We start from the raw sequence: 22,977 nt of genomic DNA, 5'->3' as shown, positions 1-22,977 counted from the left end.
AGCAGCCGGGTGGAGATGGGGTAGGTACAGAAGCACCTCACCGATGGGGGACTGAGAGAGCTTTTCCACAAATAACTGAACATTTATCCCTCCCTGTATTTTTCTGCTTTAAGAGAACATACAGGTCTCCTAGATGAAGAGGAGGGTGCTGAGACACAGAATCACAGAATCATCTAGGTTGGAAGAGACCTCCAAGATCACCGAGTCCAACCTCTGACCTAACACTAGCAAGACCTCCACTAAACCATATCACTAAGCTCTACATCTAAACGTCTTTTAAAGACCTCCACAGGGATGGTGACTCAACCACTTCCCTGGGCAGCCCATTCCAATGCCTAACAACCCTTTCAGTAAAAAAGTTCTTCCTAATATCTAACCTAAACCTCCCCTGGCACAGCTTTAGCCCATTCCCCCTCGTCCTGTCACCAGGCACGTGGGAGAATAGACCAACCCCCACTTCGCTACAGCCTCCTTTAAGGTAGCTGTAGAGTGTGATAAGGTCACCCCTGAGCCTCCTCCAGGCTGAACAATCCCAGCTCCCTCAGCCGCTCCTCGTAATACTTGTTCTCCAGACCCCTCACCAGCTTCATTGCCCTTCTGGACACAATGAAAGACAGGTGTGTTTGCAGGGAAGATCTATTAATGATACCATTCATAATACAGTTCATGAAAACTTGGAAGAGTTAAGAGTTACAGGGAAGCTGTAACATCATCGGGATGGCATTTGGCACCCATCAATGAGTTACTTGGTCTGTTCAGTCTTTTGGATGATGGACAGTTTTGTCGTCTTCTGTCTTGGCTCTCATTACGTCAGAAGTGAATAAGCTGTACAAAGTACTGCAGGAAAGAAATATGAGCAATGCAACTGTGTGGTCTCTGCAGTAGCAGCTTTCAAAAATCAGACTGCAGCTGTCCAGAAGAGAGGCAGCTCTTCACAAACGTGACGCAACAAGCTCGGCAGCTAAAACAAAAGAAAAAAAAAAAGTTACGCAGAGTTGTGAAGGAAGTTGTTGATCTAACATGCTAAAATTTAGCAAAGTGCTAAAGACAGATTTTCGGAGGGTGATCTCCTGGTTACAACTAACCTGGATAACACAGAATTAAGTGTACCTCTCCAAGAGGTCATCTATTGAACACAATTATCATTTTGTTAGCACTAGCTTGATAATGGATTCCCTGCGTTCTTGCTTTGTGCGGGGTTTTAAGTCTTTGTTGCCCACACACGCATGTCTATTACATGGTTTTCCACTGAGATTTCCACCACCTATAAAGTGTGAGAGCTGCTGTTTCCTTCATATTGCTGCCCAGGTTGTCAGTGCTTAGTCTGTGTGTCGGGCAAAGTGGCAGAAGTTTCTGCCAGCAGTTGCCACCTGCCTTCAGCCAGAGTCAAGCTACAAGGGGGGAAGGAGGTGGGAAGGCAGGTCAGCAGCTTTTGCAACCTTTGTCTACCCATGCTTCACCAGTGCGTGCCCATCGCACTCTGTGGCAGTGGGGTAGTGATTCCCAAATACTATCCTGAGGTCCATGTCCCTGTGACTGGGGAGAAGGAGATCCTATAGCTGAAGAAGTCTCCAACAGCCATTTAACCCTCTGTTGCTGTATACACAATGCAAAGTGTGGACAGACTAGATTTCATTATATTCATTGTGTCTCCATGCAGGTGTGCAGTATTAATTGTACAACCATGACACATGGTCATCACTAAAACATGTTACCAGTCAGGCTTACTGCAGCTTGTTTTTCTCAAATAATGATAGACATAATCTTCCCTTTCTTGGACACAAGTTGGAACCTGACAAAAGGGTGTAAAGCTGGATCTGTGTCTGAAGGACAATGCTCTAGCAGAGTTAAAATAATGATCTAATGCTTGTAGGAAAAAAAAATGCTAAGGGTCGTTTATAAAGTGTTACAATAGCTTCATAAACAAAAATTAGGCTAAAACATAATGAGCAAACATTGAAAGTTATCTCTTCACCCTGTATTTGTTGTTGTTATTGCTAAATTTCCCAATGTTTGTTATTTCACAGTTACTTTCTAAAGCAAGTTCTGGTGCATAATGGACTACCATTGGATGTCAGCTTGAGAAACACTGCTGTGACTTTACATTGAAGAAGGCATCGAAGGTGGCTGGTTTGTGAATGGCACAGTACCATCATTGCGTATTAGGTTTGTTCTCAGTCAACCCACTTAGTTCAGGACAGTGAGAAAGCTTTTGTGCGTTTATTTTTTAATGTTGTTATAATTGACAATTGCAGGCTATTTTTTTCCCTTCACTTGAATTCATACAGCTATTTAATACCAACTTATTAGGGGTAATGGCTTCACTTCTAAAACAGTATTTAAACTTACTATATCAGAGTAAAAGCTACACTGCCTATATCAGTATTTGTGGTAATGATAAAAATGATTGTTTCTTTTTCAGATGAAAAAATCAAAAAAAATTGCTTGGGAGTTTTTTGGGCTAGACTGAATGATGTGGCATACGTGACTGATTATGAGGGAATTATGTCTTCTTTTCTGCAGATCCTATTATTACACACCAATCTTACTTATTGGTACTAGTATTCATAGTGTTAGTGAAACTAACATGCCTAAAGTGAACCATTAGGTACAAACATGTCAATTTAATCTCCATCATCATTATAGAATGACCTCATTGACTATATGGCATCCAGTCACTACATTTATTCTAGTGTCATAAGAAATACATTTCAAACTTGAGTTCTGCTTAATTCTAGCCTGAAGAACTCAGGGACAGAAGTAGGTCACAAAGCACACTAGCTCAGGCACATTATGCATTATGCATTATCATGCATGTGCTATCCCTGACATCAGAAATTTCATAATGAAGCAATCAAAACCTGAGAGGCTTTAAATATTTTAAAGCAAGCTGAAGATAAGATGTAATTGCTAGTGAGCATAGGACTCATGTATGTCTGTAGCAAAATGTCAAGACTGCAAATATTGCCTTTGCGTAATACCAGGGCTCCTGGTCTCTGAAAGCTGTGTATAGCTTCTCCAAGTTATTCCATTTGTCATAACTGCTGTGGAAGGGGAAGTGACAAGGCATGAACACTGCGCTGCCTGCATTTCAGAGAATTTCCTCGCTGCACACACTGTCAGCAGCAAGTTGTGTGCCTAGTCAGACCCTACTTTATTACTGTTAAGCATGTCTGCAGGAGAAAAATATCCCCTCCCCCCAAAATAAATAAATAAAAAAATCAAGGTCCCTATAAAATCATGAAATAGAAGTTCAAATTGGTTTTACTAGGGAGTGGTGCATTTCACCTGTGATAAGTCCAAGTACCCAGAACAGAAGTGGCACACCTAGCACAGATAAATGGTTTGAGCTGCATCAGTACTGCTGTGTTTCACTGAAAGTGTCACATACAGATGTCAGTTTATTCAGATCTAGCTTACGTGTTCAGTTTTCTCTAACCCAGTGTTACACTGCAGTCAGTCATGCTAGAAATGCCTATATAGTAGGTGGACTAGCGAAGTCATTCAGAAGGTGTATTTTTAGCTAGATGGGTGCAGGAGATCTGTAGTGGACTGCAGATAAAATGCGTAACAAAAAGGGAATGCAGAGTGAGATATTAATAGGTCCAATAAACATTGAAAGGAAGAGGGCAAGCTAAGAAGGATTTTCTCTGCAATCTTTATAAACTAGGATTCAAAAAATATATTTTAAACTTAAATATGGGGTCTGGAAAAAAAGTGTTCAAAATGGAAATGTACTTCATGCTCGAGACTGGTGTAAACTAGGTCTCTCAAACAGAGACCTTTCATCAGCATAGAGGGAGAGGAATGCTGTCCTTCATTCAGATCTGTAAAAACTAGTATTTACTTACCATGAAATTTCAGTTTTGAGAGAGAGCCATTCCATTCTTGGTGTACTCCACTTTGCAGTATTTGTACTGCTTTCCCCAAAGGAGTGCTTATTTTAAAGACAGAGTCTACTCCTTTTCTTTCTACCTCATGCCTGTCCTGCAGAGACAGCAGCTACACAACTATCATTGTTAATCAGCAGAAGCATTGGTTCTGTTCGTCTTAATGCTAGAAGCCCATAATCAATCTTAATAGCCTGTATATCCTTAAGATGCAAAAAACATCCCCAAGATTTCTAAGGCCACAGTAGGTGAATGTGTTTCATCTGTGTAAGTGCTGCACAAGAGCAGCTGACAGTCAGAAGTGCCTGTCCAGAAATAGTCCAACTTGTACTCTGTTCAGAGCCAAAAGTCTTTTGGATTACTTCACCTAGACCCATCTCTTGACTTGCACGGAGTAAGTAAGAACACAGAACAGAGTCTGTATACAGTATTTCACAGAGGTACCGGGGAAACTGTCAGGCACCACATTCCCAATCAACTCTATCCAAATCCCTGTTTAGCTGGCAACAGTGGAACTGGAAAAACTGAAATAGAAAAATGTGGATTTCTACAGATCTCTCATTCCTTAGTAATTGTAAAGACTATGTCTCTAACTTACGGATCTTGGTTTTACACCCAGTCATTCTCTGGCCTTGTTCTTGCCCTGTAGAACAGCTGACAGCTGTGTAAAGTCACAGCTGTGTAAACTCAGTTTTTAGGATAAAAAGGAACCATCAATCATCCAGATGTATATGACACAATAACATAGTATTTGCAATGAACTCATAGCTTCCACTTAAACTAGAGGATTTCTGTTGGTAAGACTTCCAAATAACCTAAAAAAGTGTTAAATAATCTGTCATTTTCATTCAACTGCTCAATTATAGTAGGAACAGAAAGATGCCAACCCCCTTTCATCATGCAATGGAATTAAAAAAGAGGCTTATAGCCATTTATATTACAGCTCAGTTTTTCATCTACCTTCCTGCTATTCCATATTACACGTCTGCCATCATAGACCTTAGTAACAACCTAGGTAAGATGCACAAAGCCTGAATTCTGTTTATTGTATACCCAAGATGCCTTTCCCCCTCACCCCAAGCAGTATGTTATTTTGCACAGAGAATTGTTAGCAGGGACGGAACTAGGCATAAACTACCTTCATTTATATTAAATGTAAATCACTCAAAATCCTGTAGTTTTCACAATCCCTACTGACTTTTTGAATTGCTAGCAAATAATTTTCTCTTTCTGTATAAGAATCAAGACCATGAAGTGTATTTTTCTTTAGACACTTGTAAAATAAGGGACAAGCTGATCAGTCCTGAAATTAGACTTTTTTTTTAATTTTAGTTAAGTGCTTCTAACTGTGTCAAAGTCTAGAATGAATAGAAGAGAGCAAGCTAAGGATATGTATTTAAGTACATTTGTGTATATGTTGGCAATCAACTAATCTAAGTCCCTTAATAGTCTCCAATCAGGAACAAAATGCATTAGTTAAGAAAAGGCTGGAATTAAATGAGTCTGCCATGCTTAAAAGTCATGATGAAATAAGCTTCCTTGTGAACTTACTGTAAGTATCAGAGATTATGGAATTACAGTGTGTCAGAACTGGATTTTGTGCAATTCATTTTAAAATTAGACATGGAAGAGAACAGTTATACTGGTGACCTGTGTATCTCCCTCAGCTTTTTTCCACTTGGTGTTTATCTGAAACATGACTACTACCGAAGTGAAACTACATGGTTTCTCAGACCATTAGTTCTGATATCCTTTATCATTGCATAAGTGTCTCAAGAGCAACTTTCTCGTTAAATTAAATCACATTTCTAGTACAGCAAACAGACACCTAACTTTTAGTAATAAATAATCAAGAAAAGAATTCCACTCTGACAAGGTGCAATCAGGAGGAAATTTTATATAACACTGCAAGTAATAAGTTATGCATAGCAAGACTAAATTCAGAATTAGTATACTGTGAAGCAAAATACATTAGAATAGTTGAAGAAAGAATTACAGAGTTAGGATAAAAACAGTAACGCATCTCAGGCAGAAGCAAGCAACAAAACTGAAGGAAAGAATTGTGGGCTGAGTTTGTTAAAGAGAAACAACATTCATAGGTGGGAAAACGTATCTGATCTCAGAGGATGACAACTTACTTGCAGAAAACCAGCACAAGCTTTATGCATCTTAAATCCCACTAGGAAGTAGGGCACAGGAGATACTCAATTTGTATGCATCTCTTGAGCTTACAACTCTGGTAGCACGTTTCAGTGAATGAACAAGCTCCCCCTACACCTTCATGAAATCCTAATTGCAATTCCATGTCCACTCAAGAAAAGAATACTTTCACCAACATCAAAATTAGAAGAATCTCAAATATTGGAAGTGGCAGAAATTAATATATATCTGTAATCCAGTAGCTACAAGGAAATTTCACAAGGAGTAGATTACTTGAAAACTATGCTAAGGAGGCATTACCCAGTCTTAAGAGTAAATAAAGAGCACATCTGGAAAACTGAAAATTGACAGCAGAAAACCTAGGTATTAAATACATACTTGATAATCATCTGGGCATCACAAATTCATTGACACCTACGTTACTGTTGTGAACTCTTAAGCTCTTCAGCACCACACCAAATTCCCTTGCACTTCCAACATGTAACCAAATACAACACATAACCATCTACCTTAGCATTCAGACTAAAAACTCAACCTTAACTACATTAACATTCTCTAAGATACGCTTACAATCTGTTATTCTGCATAAACTATGAAGCAGGAATGCCATTTCTATATGTGATTTGAAAATAAAGAACTGGGGACATCTCTTCTGGTTATGCTTAAAAGTGCAAAGGAGATGGCTGTGGTAGCAGAGAGTGAACACATTTGGGTGGTATGGTATTAAGAAAGTCCTCAGAGCTTTAAGCATGTGGAGGAAGTCATGCTTCACATTAACTGACACTTCACTTTTGATTCACAGCTTCATCCAAATCACACATCTCGTCGAGAACAAAGCTGTCAGACAGGTGGATGAGACTTTGCAAGGCATTACAGTATTGTTAAGTTATATTTAGGTGGAAGTCTAGGTAGGATTGTTAGCGACATTTAGGCTGTTCTTACTATTTAATGGGAGGTCTGAAAAGACTTTTGGGAGGCATCTAGTAACAAAATGCAAGAGCTTGTCCACCTAAACTTTTTCCAGATCATGCCTACAAGTAGTACTGTCTTCATCAAGGAAGGGATATGTTCTCTCACCCTTGAAGCCTCTTCCAGAAATCAACTAATTGCACTAAATCATTTTAATTTTGAAGAATTTAATGCATTTAACATTGCAAATTTAAAAATTGTTGCATATAACTTCACATATGGTAGATTTTTTTTTTTATTTTGAAGAAGAAAAATTTCTTTTCTAGAAACACAAACTATAGACTAATGTAATACTTCTTGTTAGTTGTTAGAATTTCCAGGATGATGGACTTACCTGGAACACAACATATGTAAACGCAAAGTGCTAGAATGCCATTAGGCAGAAGTTCAGAGTGAACAAGTTAGGGGTCCAAAATTTCAATTTGCTTTTGCTGTCTCAAAAAGGGTGAAGAACAGTTCTGGAACTGGGCATATTGGCTTAAAAGTGCAAGCAATAGCTTGATCCAACCTCTTTCCACCAACACTAGCTGCTTTTCTCTTCTGCTTAGGCAGAACTTACCTGACCCCGCATGGAGCAAATTCAGAATACTAAAGCAGCACAAGTCCTACTACTCCCCTCAACCAGTTCTACCAAATACGAGCTGAACCGGTCCACTGAAGGGTCAGATGAGTGCTGCTGCTTGCAGTCTCAAGTTTGAAGCCAAGTCCTGCTTCAAACAATATTCCAATCTTGCCAGGAAATCCTGGCAAGGCTGTTGACTTTCAATTTTCAAGCTGGCAACTCTGACAAGGAGTTTTAAGAATTATCTTTAAGGTTTCAAGGGAAAAATATTCTGATGGAGAACTGCACATGAAAAATATAACTAGATTAGTTCCCTTCTAAAGTTTGCAACGTTTAGTCAGAAGAGCTTTCACAGAAATTTAGCAATAACCTTAACTGTGGCACACTGCAAGGAGCTAGAATGAACATAGGTATTAAATAGTAAAAATATGCAGGGAGGTCATGTTTCCACAACTCACATAAAGAGAACAAAACTTTGTTTAGTAAACTAATGCAAAGACAACTGCAGATCTGCATACAAATCACAAAAGTTCTGCCAAAATCTGTAGAAAGGCAGGCAGTGTATCCCCAAAGAACAGGAAAAGGAGCCTTGGCTTCCTCAGCTCCTTACTTTCCCTTGTTTTGCCTCAGCATAAATAAGGTCCTGTTGCCTGCTGCAGCAACTTCATTTAAGTAAAACCAAGGAATAAATCTTTGGCAGCACAAACCAGATCTGGCAACCATTAATCTAGACATCAGTAAGAAAATCCAAGATCAAATATACTTATTATTACTATTTCCCATTTTCCTGTTTTTATATTTGTGATCTGTTCTTATAGTTAAACTTGGAATCCAACTTTGTATCCTAATCACTAACACGAATCAAACATCCTGGATGTCCTTAAATATTCTAAAAGGCTCTTAACAGTTATTAAGCATTTTAGATAAAGAATTAGAGACATGTAGGTCTGGCATAGATTTCAAAGGATCACCTAAGCCCATCTCTGCACACAGGCAATATGAAATATACTAAAGTCCATCCCTATGAGATGTTTCCTAAACCTCTTCTTAGAACTTCTATAATGGAAATTTAACAACTCCCATGGGAAGCATATTTCAGTGTTTCACTACCCTTATAGTTGGAAAGTTTATCTCATCTGTCTTTGCTACAAATATAGGCTTGTTTATGAGGGTATTAAGAGAAACTTCCCAATTATAATGATCATGAAGTACCTCCAAGACTATCTAAAGAAGCCACTATAATTTTCAAAGACATTCTGGTGTTTGATATGCATACCGTTATTTATAGTTTCAACTCATGTTCTTTTGATTACATCAGTTATAAAGCTGAAATCAATATTTCTATATAGGGATTGAGTTTACCTTTAAATTCTTAGATCAAGAGGATGTAGATGTAAAGCTGGTGCTACCTGACTATCCTGGATTACATGGTATACCTTCACGTTAGTAGTTAAAAGCCCAGCACAAAGAAGTATTACATTGTTTATGGTCTTCCATTTTAAACACAAGGATGGAGTTCTGCATCCTACTCCAACAGCAAATCCCGACTTCAAAAAAACCACAATCTTTGTCTCTATTTCGTCTTTAAAGAACAGTAATACTAACATTAAAAGTCTCATGAAGATACTATATGCAAAATATTACAAATGCTAATAGGAGAAGCACTGTTTGTTAACAGATTCACCAGGTGGTGTAGAAATATAGTATGTCTTTAAGCAAATTTGTCAAGAGGCAAAGAACAAAATATCAAATAAGATGCCACTTATTCCAAAAAGGTACTTTTGGTATTGGCTTTAAATTTAATCATATTTGACTGCTGTCTGCTGATAGTATCTCAACTCTGTTCATAAACAATGCAAGTCTTATGATGAATTTTAAACAAAACTGATTCATTTCAATATCAGGTAAGTACAAAGCCACAGATATGATGTACTCTGCAACTGTGTTAAAACTACCATATAAAGGTAAACTTCTCTATTTCAGGGCTTCCTGAAATCAGGGCATCTTCAATCCTGAATTATTTAGAATGCTAACTTTAGAATAGTCCAGCTGAGATACCACAAAACTGACATACCATTTCATGGTGTGTTCAGTCATGCACAGAATGGTTAATGTTTTGTTATCTTGTGTTCCTACTTTAAACCAATTCTTATCTAAATTCAAACTATATATATATATTTAAAGCACAAATCTGTTTTTTCAGCATTGTTCTAGCACAAACCATATTTGCATCAAAAAGGCTTGAGGCAGCAAATGTCCTGGTTTGTGTTCAAAATTGTTTTTCCCCTACAACAGCAAATTTCTTGTCATGGGATTCTTGCTTTGTTTCCCTTTATAATTTTAAAAAACAAAAAAATGGATGAAGATTTCAAACAATTACAATTTCATCTTATAGTCACTATTTCACATTCTACATTATATCCCCAAATTTTTAAAAATTGCTTTATAAATATTATTCTTATACATACAATATTATTTCAGGCTCGCAGTGATGAAAACAATTATCCTGTTTGGCTTCTGGAAATACCCTGCCTTTAGCCTTATTATGCACCTGAGATGGGTGAAACTGTCTCAACTATAATTATATTACAGAAGACCTAGGGCCTGATCCTGCAAGTGTTAAGCATCCTGCAACAGCTATTTGTCAGTGATAAAGAAGAACAAATAACACCAGAGGTACAAGGTTTTGCTGGATCAGGCCATAAATGTAAGTGCATTATACAACATATTATAATGTGACATCTCAAAATAAAGTACTGTATTTTTATGTAATGCAGAAGTAACACACACAATTTACATATAGTAATAATTTATTCTGAAATGTTCATTTTAGTCTCTGTTGAAACATCCCCTTATTCTCATTAATAAAAGAGCAGCCATCTCACCTCAAATACCAGAATATACAACAAGTTACAGCATAGCAAAAAAATTCTACCTACTTTAAGATAAAATCTAGATCAGGTAAAATAATTTTGTTCAAGGTTTTACAGTTACACAGTTTTCTTTTTTTTATTTTTATTTTTTTTCAGAGCACAAAGGAAGTGTAAATTGTTACACCATAACTATCTATGCACGTTATGTGACCACAGAAATGTTATCATTACTTCAGAAGATAACCATCAGTTCCATTCATGCAGAAAAGCAGGCTGGGAATGCTTGTTCAGCAGAAACCATATTACTGTGAATTTCACAGCCACATGATTAATTATTGGTTTAGATGGACTCACAAGTACTAAAACTGAGTATACTTTTTTGCATAAATAATACCAATTCTTCCCTGATGTAGTTTAGTCAGTCTGCAATCTAGAAATGATTGGTAAAGCAGTATACTGTATCATTTCTACCTGCAATGTTCCATGATTTCAAGACAAGCAATATTTAAAGATTATGGGATGGGAAGCTAATTAAATACATGTTAAACGTAATGTACAAATATACTTGCATTAGCAATTTTATTTCAAACTGTCAATCAGATATTCCTCCAAAATATTACCAGTGAAGACAAAGTATACTATCAAATATGGCTTCCAGAACAAGGACTCTCTAACAAGAATCAAACCTATTTACAAAAAATAAAAACAACAAAAAAGCAATCCCCATTTTTCTTAAGTTTCATTCGAAACAAAAGTTCTAAGTAGCTGCTATATGTAATACATCATTTTATTTTTTGATGTATTTAAACAGAAGTCACCAGGTAAGAGCCAGAGTGACGCTTAGGACTCTGAGTTCCACCGGAGTCTGTATTTTCAGATTTCGAGTCACGTTTCTTTGTGCTGTTGTTTACTGGTGTCGGTATCTGTGATGGCCGAGCAGAACTATTGTCCACGCTACTCTTCCTACGGCTCGGATTGTAGTTGAAAGGAGTAACTCTTGCGGCAACAGCACCGATGGGGGAGCTGTGTTTGCTTGAACTACTGGAACTGAATGGTGTACGCTCGCTCACAGTACTTTCATTATTTTCTGGTGCAGGAGCAGGATTAGTCTGCAGAGGTTTTGTTTCAGTGCCTTTCTTGTCTGGACTGTCTATCTGAAAGAAAGAGTTCAGACGGTTTTCTAAACCAATGGTACGAACAGGAACACTTCCATTCCCTGGATTTTGTTTTTCTTGAATCTCTTTAGAATCTTTGCCATTTACGCCCCCTTTCTCTGAAACACTGTCAATAACAGGGGGAGTATTTCCAGTTGGGGACCTTCCAGATCGAGGATTGTTAATTGGGCAGTCCTCAATCCTCACCCACACATCCTCTGTCTTAGAGACAGCTGGTGCCATCTGATAGATCAGGGTTTTGGAATCAGAGCTATTTGTGGCACCCGAGGAAGAATGCTGAGGATCATTCATTATCTGGGGAATTTCATTTTCTTTTATTTTTCTCCAAGTACCTTTTGCTGGTGCTTGGCTTTCTTTACTTTGCTTGTGTCCAGAAAAAGAACTTCCGTGCTGCTTTTCATCTTCACTTTTTGCCTTCTCACTAGATTCTGAAGAAGCTGACAGAATTGAGGAAGAACTTCCAGTTCTTCGCCAAGTGCTTACACGAGGAAGCGACGAGGAATGCTTACTATGTTCACGTTTCCATGTTCCTGATCTATTGACTGGCAATCTAGATGGACTTTCAGAGTGAGAACGAGCTATATCATGACGTTTTGCTGGTCTCCCATCATATTCTACAGAAGGGCTCAGATTAGGGGGTAATTTTCGCCAACCACTAGTCTGGGCAGTTGAATGAGAGGACAAAGACATATCAGGAAGAGAAGGACTTAGAACTGGGGTCTGTAGTTGGGACCTTGTGGGAGAATCTGGCCTGGAAGGAGACAGAGATTCAAATGAAGCAGACTCTTCCAATTTGCGTCTTAGAGTTGGACTTGGAGCTTCTTTAATAAAAGTTGACTGGCGAACAAGGACAGGTCTCTCAGATCTGTCAGATTCACTTCCGCTAGATTTTGTGGATGACATTCTGGATAGGTCAGTCTTTTTGTTTGATCCACCACTACTGAGAATTTGGTTTAACCCTTTTGAAGCAGACTCACTTCTTGGAATGCTACTGGTACTCTTCGGTAAGGCAGTTTGCTTTGTAAGGTTTTGCTGGCTCATCTGCCTTCCTGGTGACGTGTATGACATCCTACCTGAACTCGAAGATTTAGTTGAAGCTGTGCTAGGAGATGATGTCCTTGGCAACTGAGACAGTTTGTTTGGAGGACTTATACCATTTCTTCCAGGGGAAATTGAGTTTCGGCCTGGAGATTGCAGAGGCCGACTTAATGGCTGCTGTTGAGGTCTAGAAGGAGTGGAGTCTCTAGATCCTGATCTAGAAGGTCCTTTACTTGATCCACCCTGGTTCAACCCTGAAAGTTGCCTAGTTACAGGAGCTGGCTCAGGTTTTCCTGATGACTTGACACCTCTTGGAGAACTAGCTGAACTTTGGCCTTCACTGGGACTCTTGGAATTTGTGTTTTTGAGTGGGGCACCTTTTTTGGAAACAGGACTAGTACTTGAAGAACTATTTCGAACTCCTGGAATATGAATCATTGTCCTACCACGTGAAATTGAAGGCACGCTTGTTTGTTGGGGTTGCTTTAACTGGCTTGAAACTTCTGAATTGGAGCGAGCTTTTCCTGTAATCATACTTTTATATACTTTTTTCCCTCCTTTGATTCCCTTATTTTCAGCTTCTGCTTTTTTAGACTCCAGTGTACTTTTCTCTCCTGGCTTAAGAATTCGTGGACCTTTATTACTAGTAAAAGGTTTTTCTTCTTGGTCTGGAGTAAGATGAAATGGTGACCCAAGGGAAATACCAGATTTTAATGAAAGGATAGAATCAGAGTCTGATGAAGCTTGTCTAGACAGCGATGCAGCAGCTGCAGCTTGATGCAAACTACTAACTATAGAGTTTGCACCTTCCTGTATTGCTTTCCAGTCAAAGTTCTCTGAATCAGGTGAGAAACCATGTTCTGAATCTGGCCTCTGTATCTCTCTCAAATCCAGTGTCAAATCTTCTGCCAATATACCACCTGTATTTCTGGAATTATTTTTTTCACTTTCGCTCTTTATTCTTGATGGTTTTTTCTTTTTAGGCATGGCAGAACTAATGCATTCCTGCAAAAGATCATCTTCCGAGTCAATACTAAGAGAACTCAGAGAGCTGTTTCTAGAGAAACATACGGGTGTATCTTCAACATGAAATGATTTGGGTGCATAACCAGAAGTCTGTGGTCTGTTTGATTCCATCTGTGAATCAGGAGCCTCAGTTCGCTTTGCAGGTTCTCCTTCTTTGTTGTTGTTTTCTTGATCAATATCACTAAGGGAACTAAGAGATGAATTGCGAGAAAAACAAACAGGTGTGTTTTCGATAGCAAAATTCTGCATTTTCTCATCTGTAGCTGCCCCTCTGTCTGGAATATCTTTAGTTGACTGACAGAAAGTTTTAGGCTGGCTTCTGCTTGTTGGGTGTTTTTGACAAACTTGTGTCCTGTTAGTTGGTTGCTGATTTGAAGACTGTTCTGTATTAGTGCAGTCTTTAGCTTCTATTTCTTTTGCTTCTTTTCCTTTTCTTAATTCTGCCTTTTCCCTTGAAAGATCAACATCATCATCATCAAAGTCTAAAGAACTTAGGGAATCATTCCGTGAAAAACAATATGGAGTTCCCTCAATAGGTGTGTAATGATGAGGTGAATCAAATGCAAAGCTTCCTCTTACACGCTCTTCATTATTTGGAAGTTTGTCATTAAAATCTCTTGTATTATTTTTAATATTCTGTTTCTTTAGGTCTCTGTTCTCTGAATAGCTTCTTTCATTATTAATATTGCTTTTAGGCTCTGTGTTTTTTCTTACACGTGCTCTGTATTCATTGTTTTGGGGAACAGGCTTTACAGGTGATGTTGGCTTCTTCTTTTCACCTTCTGATTGGTTTTTGTTACTTAAAGATGCAGATGCTTGTTGAATTTGATCCATTATTTTCTTCACTCTAAAAGGTTTGTGACTTTTTCCTTTTGGCATAGCTGAGTTAATGCACTCAGCCAGGATATCACCCTCTTCTGTTTTGTCATCATCCAGTCCTGGGGCAGTCACAGTTATGCTTTTTGCTCTCTGAGAGTCATCTGTACTCCTACCTTCTGTAGGAATGGTGTCTCTCTTTTCAAATTCCCCTGACTCTGCCCCCGTACCCACGTTGTCTACATTGGCCAACTCATTTGGTGGTGATTCTATTGTAAGATCACTTAAAGATGTAGCTGTTGAAAAATTTATTGGTGTACCCTCAACACAATATACCCGCGGCATATCATCGCCTGGTGTAAAACTAACGTGCTTTTGGGATTGCAGTCTGCTCTGTGAAGGCATAAGTTTGTAAACTGGCAGCTGGCTGGGCTTTCTGGCTACAGGAGGAGGTATTTTTGGAGCAGATGCTTGAGAAGGCTTTTTGGCTTTACGTGAAGACTTCGTTGGCATTGCAGAAATAATGCATTCTTCTAGTATTTCAATATCATCATCATCAGAATCATCCAGAATGTCTTTTTCTGCTTCAGAAGGCTTCTCTGCTTTCTTCTCTTGGTTATCCTTTGTATCATCTGACTCTTCAGGTTCTGCTTCATTTCCATGTTCATTTTCATGTACGGGAGGCATTATTCTTAACTCTACATCTTTCTGTATAAATGGCTCATCAAGACTCAGAGCACTCAGGCTAGAAGAGCAAGAAAACCCATCTGGTGTACTTTCTGTGGCAAAATGTAATAGTGTATCAGCATCTGGCAGCACCTGAACTCTCTGAACAGCTGCATTTACAGCTGCCTGTCTAGGACCAGGCTCTCTCTTTTCTGCACTAGGTACTTTACCTTTAGCTACATCTCTTTTTACCTGAATGCCTTGAGAAGGAGGTGGAGTTTTACTTCTGCTTGGAGGCATTGTTTGTCCTGGGCTGTCCGGAAGATCACTCGGACTTATAATGCCACTTACAATTCCACTGCAAGGCTCACTTTGAACTGAACTAGCAATTGAACGGCTTTCAAAACTATCCAGGGAACTTACAGAAGTACATCTGCTGAACATGAGAGGAGTTTCCTGCACATAATGTTCTGGTGGGCTTTTAGGGGTTTGTGCACCACTCTTTGAGGGAGATTTGGCACCTGAAGAAAATTCAACAGCTTTATGTCTAGAGGAATCAGAAGGAGATAAACTAGAAGTTGGCAGTCTACTGGATTTTGTTCTGATATGTTGTGATGTTGATGTGATTTCACTTACTGAGGCTTCTGCAGATAGAGCCCCACTGTTTTCCTTCAATTCTGCTATCTGTAGTGTATTATTAGCATCTGTCACGCGTGTGGATTGATCACGTCCTATTTCATCTTCAGCTGATGACAAAGATGACAGAGAGCTACACCTTGAAAAACATATTGGTGTATCTTCCACACAATAAGTTTGTATAGTTTCCTGATTAATAGAGGGAGTCTTACAGGAGGCAGTTTTTTGAGCATGACCTCCTCTGCTCTGTGCAGAACTTGGGTGGAGCTGATTCTGTCTCTTTGAAACAGCTGAGGGGGCTGACGCGTTCCCAGTGCTTGAAGAAATACGGTCAGTTTTAGTGCTTTGCACTGAAGAAGTCTTTGAAAAAGTAAAAGATGGCTTCTGAGAAGAGGGAGGAACTTCTGTTGAGTATTTTAGACTATAATCGATCGGCTGATCGACATGATGTTCCTCTTCATTGTACTTTATACTATAATTGGTTGGTCTGTCTTCCTCTTCATGTTGTTCCTCCTCAGAGTAACGTTCACTGTAGTTGGTTGGCTTATCATCATCATAATCATCAACCTGGCACAAGGACTGGTTTACTTTCTGATTCATTCCAAGAGTCGAGCCTACTCTGTTCTGATCTGAACCATTAGATGCTCTTGATCTAAACGAAGAAACACAATCTTGCTGTCCAAAAGGTGACTGATATTTCATATGTTTATCATCTCCACTCTCAGTGTACACTGGGTAGGCTGCACTTTGGCTCCTTGACTGCCTTTGTTCATTCTGTTTCATTTCATCATCTATTATATGCTTAGGCCTTGCCCATCTTTCATTCTGAGAGGGGCTCTGCCTTCCAGAATTTAACTGTTCGTCTGAATACTTAAGACTATAGTTAATAGGAGTGTCTAGCTCTCCATCATTGTCATCCATGTGATTTGCACTATGTATCTTATGTGCCAAGTCAGCTGGATATTGACCGTAACTACAAAATTTACTTTCATCATCTTCAGAGTAAGATTCAATGGAAGGTTTCATTTGGCCTCTTTTACCATAGCCATCACTGCTGCTTACACTATTTAAGCTATCATTTGAAGCTCTCTTGTATTCCATTTTTGTGTAAGGCACAGGACATGTCCTGCTTGAATTCTCAGATTTAGGGAAGTATGTACTTGAGTGAGTAAGGGCACCGGCTGCTCTCCTCGGGGCATTTCTGTCTTCTGTCAAACAGTGCATTTCAGAAGTGGAACTAGAACTTCTGTCTTCTTGTGGAATATGCATGCTTGTTACTTCTTCCATAACTTTGGCAATTTGAGCTGCAGCAGTAGAAATTTGCATTCCTATTCTCTTAGAGGAGTTCCCAGTGTTCTCTGTAGCCGGATGATAGGTATTTAAACCTACTGCTCGATCCCTATCAAGACTTCTGTCTTTCTCAGATCGACAATTTTCTATGTTTCCTCTACTGGAAGAAGAGGAGCCAGGCAATACTGTAGTATTTAAATATGGTGAAAGTACAGTCATATTACCAGTATTAAAACTCTCTGATCTGCAAATCGCATCATCATGACGACTAGAATCCAAAACATACTCGCTGTATATGTTCTGCTTATGTCTCTGCTTATTACGGTGAGATGCTTTTGGGCTTAAATTATCAATATTGTCAAAAGTCTCTGATAAATGTTGAGCATCTAATTCTGCTTCCAGTGCCTTTTGTTTTCTAACATGAAGAGATGGTAAGCTTGATCCTGGAGACATAATATTAGCATCCTTATACTTTGCTGGCCTGTTTGCCATGAGGTTTCTTAGAGCTGCAGCGCTGCCCATTGCTATCATCTTGTGTTTTGAGTGAATGAGATTTTTGAGCATGCTGACTGCTCCCATGTCCCACAGTGCCTCCTGATCCTTTGCATTTCGTGCAGAAAGATTCCACAGGGTCCCACATGCATTACTGACTATTGTCAAACTGTGTGACTTCAAGTGTTGTAATAAGGTTTGTAAGCAGCTGTTCTCTCTTAAGATTTGCCTGGTGTTGAATAATTGAAAACAAAAAAAATCAGTAAGTGGCATTTCAAATGAATCAGAAACAAAACAAAAACCTACTATGCTACAGGTGAGTTTAGTCCTTTGAAATGATGAATATGAAGTATCTAGTGCAAATTTGTCTTATTTTTCCTCTATTCATATGGAATCCATCCAAATCCAACTGATCAAATACTAATACAAATATGAATCACTTGTTCCCACCCTACAATCCCTTTATTAAATATTTTTCCATTCCAGGTGGTTTCCTTTATAACTTAGCAATTTTCTCTTTCCTGGAAAAGTTTCTAGTACCATTCATTATTTACAAGCAAAAGATATTGATATTATTGCATATTCCTGTTATCCGAGTGGAAAACTTGCTTTATCAAATTCATTACAAATTATTGTATTTGATTACTGTACTTAATACATGCATTCCTATTAAGACTCAACATACAAACATGCTTTTGGTACCATTATACTGTAAATTGTCTGAAAATGTATACCTACCTGTGGTCCTCATTAGTTGCAATTAAGCTAGAAACATTTCTTAATATTCCTCCTCCACTTTCTATGATGGCTAGAGTGTTTGTTTGGCTCCGGTATGTGAGTGTGCCAACTAGAAATGCAAGAGCACCATCGACAGCACATATATCAGCTTTGTTCTCAGTACAATGTGCTGACAAATTCCATAAGGCACTCAAAACGCTTTTTAGGGTTGATTCCTAGGAAAATAATAAAGTGATAGAATTAGAAAAGTTTCCAACTATTGAACACAAGCCCTCAGAAATACTTAAGTTAGCTTCCAGAAGTCTGTCACAAATCTGTTTTTCCAGTTCCCACTGATGCAAAGATGAACCAAGAATAAACTGAAATAGTAATTCCTGTTGAACCTGCAGTCTGAAAATACAGCCCAGAGATAAAACGGCCTCGCTGATTCTAACCTACATTTGCAAAGAAACAAAATTCATTGATCATGGGGTATTTTTTTCCCAGTTAACTGCAGAATTTGATTTTTGCTTGGATGAAATCTCAAGTGTTGTATGGTAAACACCCAGTATTTTGTTTTCTGCTTTCCTACACATGCCTCCCTATTCCTCTAGTTTTCCTCGAAACACTCATCATTTGTGATTTAATTATGTTCCGATTTCTGAGCTGGTAAGCTAGAGGCATATAGCACTGCACACACCAATTATTTTCTTTGCTTCTCTCTTTCCATCAGCTATGGATTTGCTATTGCTTGCCAGAAAATTTTGGAATTATGAACCACAATATTTGTTAGCTGCCATAATGGTAAAAATGGTTTGAAGATTATCTGGCAGAGGACTCTGGGATGGAATATAATTCTGTATGACGACAGGAATTATACCAAGAATATATCCAGAAAACGGCAGAAGTGGAAGCTACCTATTCACTAAATCAGAAGTGGTTGCACTGAATTGCAAAATTATAAAAAGTGCCTGTTAGAACAGCACAGCTCATGAAACTAAAGAGCAAAAGCTGTCACAACCCTCATAAATAAAATTATATACCATTAGTTTTGAGGTGACATTGATACATTGTAATCTGCTGCCCCATTAACTAAAAGCAATTCTGTTTAGCAATTCCAATTGCTTTGAGTTAAGTAACTTTAATTCTGAAGTTACCTAAAACACCCCCAGTATTTGACCTACTACTTATATCAAGAAGGACCATACTTTTATTTTGCATAAAATAAACAGAACACCTCAGAAATTTATCTTTTAGTTATTTATACATTATACCTTCTTAACTTCTAAAGCACATTCCATCAGTGCTTTCACACTTCCAACTTCTCGTAGTGTCTTTTTACTGTTTACATCTGCTCGCCAGGACAAGTTCCTCAACACACTTGCAATGACCTGCAAACCAAGAAAGAAAAAGATTATACATATATGCATATAAACAGGTGTAGTTTATATATGTATGTATAAGCAAGCACATATAACAATCTCATTTGTGCCAGGGGAGGTTTAGATTGAACATAAGGAAGAATTTCTTCACAAAGAGGGCAGTCATGCACTGGACAGGGCTGCCCAGGAAGTGGTGGACTTCCCATCCCTGGAGGTATTTAAGGTATGTGTGGAGGTGGCACTAAGGGACAGTTTAGCGATGGGACCCAGTAAATCAGGTTGATGATTGGACTTGATGATCTTAAAGGTCTCTTCCAACCTAGATGATTCTATGATTACATAAGAAATATGTATTATTGCTTACGAAATTAAATAAAAATAATTTCATATTTAGTAATTTTAAACAAGTTCCCAAACAATGAAGAACAGTTCTACGTTCTCAGCTCTGAGGATCACCCTACACACTTCATAAATACTGTTTATTTTCAAGATATTTTCCTACACAGCGCAGGATCAATTGGAAGAGACACTCAGGTGTCACACCAAACACTTTGCTCATTTGGCAGTTTCTCCAGGAGGTGCTGCTGTGGAGAGCAGGTATGTACGTACTAAAAGTACAACCTTGCCAAGTCAGATGCAGATTTTTTTTTTTGAAGCAGAGCTTCCTCTACTACTGTTCCCCTATTATTAACTTTCTGTTACTGTAGAGGAGCCACAATAATGCATTAACCCTCAGTCTGCTAGCACTATCGTAAGCAAGCTAAATTGGAGAATCTAGGATCGCTCAAACTTTTCTTGAAAATTATATTTCCACCAACAGACGAGGGTCATAAAAGGAGCTTTACAGCCCATGTATTTTATGTGTTTTGGTGAGAAAACAGTATGATCCACAGCTTACCATTTTTACTACAAGAAAGTTGTACTTCATGATTCACAGAATTAATACAGGTACTAACTTTGCATCAAAGTTAATGCAGATAAGACAAGAAAAGAGCAACAATTACAAAAAAAGTCAGGCTGGGATAAACGCAGCACATTTCAAAGACACAGTAACTGTAAAAATAGAGAAGGCAGCACCCTAGGAACTTAATGCAAAGACAGAATTCAAGTATAAAAATACCTGATGTCAAGAGCAAATCAGTAGAAGGAAAGTAAATATTAAGAAAGGAGAGCAGAAATACAGTATTTTCACATAATGCAATAAAACTGAAGCAAAGCAAAATAATGGAAACGGCCAAGAAAGTTTTCACCTAGTAAGGACATTACCTGCTGTAAGTCTTCACTTTCAGACTTCAATTGGGCTACAAGAGCTCTCATGCAGCCCTTCATAGAACACAATGTAGCCTGATAAAAATCAGAAGAAAATAGAAAAGAAATAGTTCTAAATCACAGATTAGGTGGCTTGCTTGTACACAATACTTCAATATTTTAAGCTGATCATTTGTGAAGTTCAAAAAAAGCTTTGTAATACATGTCTCCCACAATAAATGTTTGGTCCACAACGATTAAAAACTAAGCCTAACACAGTTTCTGTACTGGAAAATCCATAAGTGGTAGAATTGTGCTAAATTTTACTTTTATTTTTTCAACAGGTATAGGACCAGATCTGGAACAGTACTAGTTGAGAAGCCTTCTTTAACATATGCTGGGTAATATACTGGACAATTATCTGTAAGCTGGCAATGTGTTTTTATCTGCTGTCTATACAGTCTCACAATTACACTTTTCATTTCAAACATACAAAATACTAAAAAAGATGAATACTTAAAACTAAAACGAACTAATTCTTCTGATTCTTTGAAGTAGTGCCCATAATGAGCTAGATATTCAATAAATGTTTAAGAGTGAGCTCCAGCTTGAAGAGGTTTGCAAAATCCTTTTGGACAGTAATAGTATTAAGCGACAACTAAACAAAATTTGGCTCAATTAACAGTTTTAGTTCAACATTCTCAGAAAAATCAGTCACTGTCTGTAACTGTTGGTCCATAATCATTACGTGTTATACATTACCGAAAGATCATATGTATTGCTTATAAAAAAATTAAAGTCAATTGGTAAAATCCTTACTTACAGTGACAAATTAGAAGTGACTTGATTTAATGTGACAGTTGATACTATAATTGTATGATATAACATTCACATCTGTGGTACCTTCAGTGAGGAACAGGGTGGAATGGCTTTTTCTCTCCTGAGCCCAAATTCAATATCCTATCCTCAAGATTTCATCACCTGTCTGAGTATTACAATTCAAACATAGCTATCAACTGAAATTATATTTGAAATTCTATTCTTACCTTGTTTGCCACATCCCCAAAAGTCAAGTTTGTCAGAGCCATTCCAGCATATCTCCTTAATGTAACACTATAGTGGTCATTTGTAAGTCCATACATTTCACAATCCACTTGCAACAGTTCAGCAATGGCCTGCAAACCTCCTTTAAAAACAAATAATAAAAATAGTAACAAATTTCAATCCTAATATCAAGAATACAGCTTATATATACACCAAGGAAAAAATTGCATTTCTACATATATAACAAATCTCAAACATCTAAAAAACCAGAAGGCTCTGAAAGTAAAATAAGCCATTACATGACGACTGTGGATCTCAAATTCTATGCTTAGCACTGGCTGAAATGTTGCGTTATATCATATTGATATTTTGGAGGAAATGGAGTGAAGTGGGAAGAGAAACATTTATGCAGAAGTAAGAAAAACACTTATTTTAATTCTACCCAGCCAAAATCATGACCAATGAAATCATACCAGTTACATAAAAGGCTACTTATTAAATCTGACAAGTATTGATTTATTAATTATTATTATTACTGAATATTATTTTCTGAGGAAAAATTACTTAACATATTTTTACACAGAAGTAGCAAAGAAAACCTGCCTGCACAGAACTGACTGAGTATGGACAAAAAAGTTCAGGCTGCTGAACAGGAGCCTACTCACGACAAAAAAAACTCTGGAAAGCAGCCTTCACTGCAAGTCCGATGCTTCTGAAAATCACAAATACTTCTATGATTATATACTCTTCCAAAATTTAGAGTTCATGCCAAATAAAAGAGTAACTTGCATAATAACCTGTCCAATGGGAAGTGGTATAGTTAATTTAAACTGCATTAATCACTGAGAGCTCAACATCTGACACAAATGAACTGATGATCTGTTTAATCCAGTGGTAAAACAATGCCACATATCCATCAAGGTATACAAACACAAAATGTCAGCGTTTCCAGCAAGTGTTTCAAAGGAAGTCAGAGGAATACATTTGGTCTTA

At 38.0% G+C, this 22,977-nt stretch overlaps 1 protein-coding gene and 1 long non-coding RNA gene across 8 annotated transcripts in view; one reads left to right on the top strand and one right to left on the bottom strand.

The window, feature by feature from the left end:
• Window positions 1–76: 76 nt before the first annotated feature.
• Window positions 77–22,699, top strand: LOC118255975 (uncharacterized). 3 transcript variants are annotated; one of them, XR_004781105.2, is made up of 5 exons: window positions 77–617; window positions 2,028–2,166; window positions 10,063–10,288; window positions 21,285–21,341; window positions 22,568–22,699. It is a non-coding gene; the product is annotated as an uncharacterized LOC118255975 (long non-coding RNA). The 3 variants fall into 3 exon arrangements; XR_004781104.2 differs by lacking the exons at window positions 21,285–21,341; window positions 22,568–22,699 and adding an exon at window positions 10,611–10,733 and having other exon boundaries at window positions 79–617; XR_004781103.2 differs by lacking the exons at window positions 21,285–21,341; window positions 22,568–22,699 and adding an exon at window positions 12,055–12,197 and having other exon boundaries at window positions 80–617.
• APC (APC regulator of WNT signaling pathway) overlaps window positions 10,383–22,977 on the bottom strand; it is an 89,625-nt gene continuing 77,030 nt past the window's right edge. For all 5 annotated transcript variants that reach the window (XM_035562623.2, XM_035562620.2, XM_035562621.2 and 2 more), the window contains exons 12-16: window positions 21,987–22,126; window positions 20,959–21,036; window positions 19,585–19,701; window positions 18,332–18,546; window positions 10,383–17,822 (exon numbers count right to left, since the gene is read on the bottom strand). In XM_035562623.2, coding sequence (XP_035418516.1) covers window positions 11,258–17,822; window positions 18,332–18,546; window positions 19,585–19,701; window positions 20,959–21,036; window positions 21,987–22,126 — 7,115 coding nt within the window. In that variant the 3' untranslated portion in view covers window positions 10,383–11,257. The remainder of the gene's footprint in view (window positions 17,823–18,331; window positions 18,547–19,584; window positions 19,702–20,958; window positions 21,037–21,986; window positions 22,127–22,977) is intronic.

This window comes from Cygnus atratus, chromosome Z, assembly GCF_013377495.2.
Source record: "Cygnus atratus isolate AKBS03 ecotype Queensland, Australia chromosome Z, CAtr_DNAZoo_HiC_assembly, whole genome shotgun sequence".
NCBI classification, from domain to species: Eukaryota; Metazoa; Chordata; class Aves; order Anseriformes; family Anatidae; genus Cygnus; species Cygnus atratus.
This window is presented reverse-complemented; position numbering and strand designations above follow the sequence as displayed.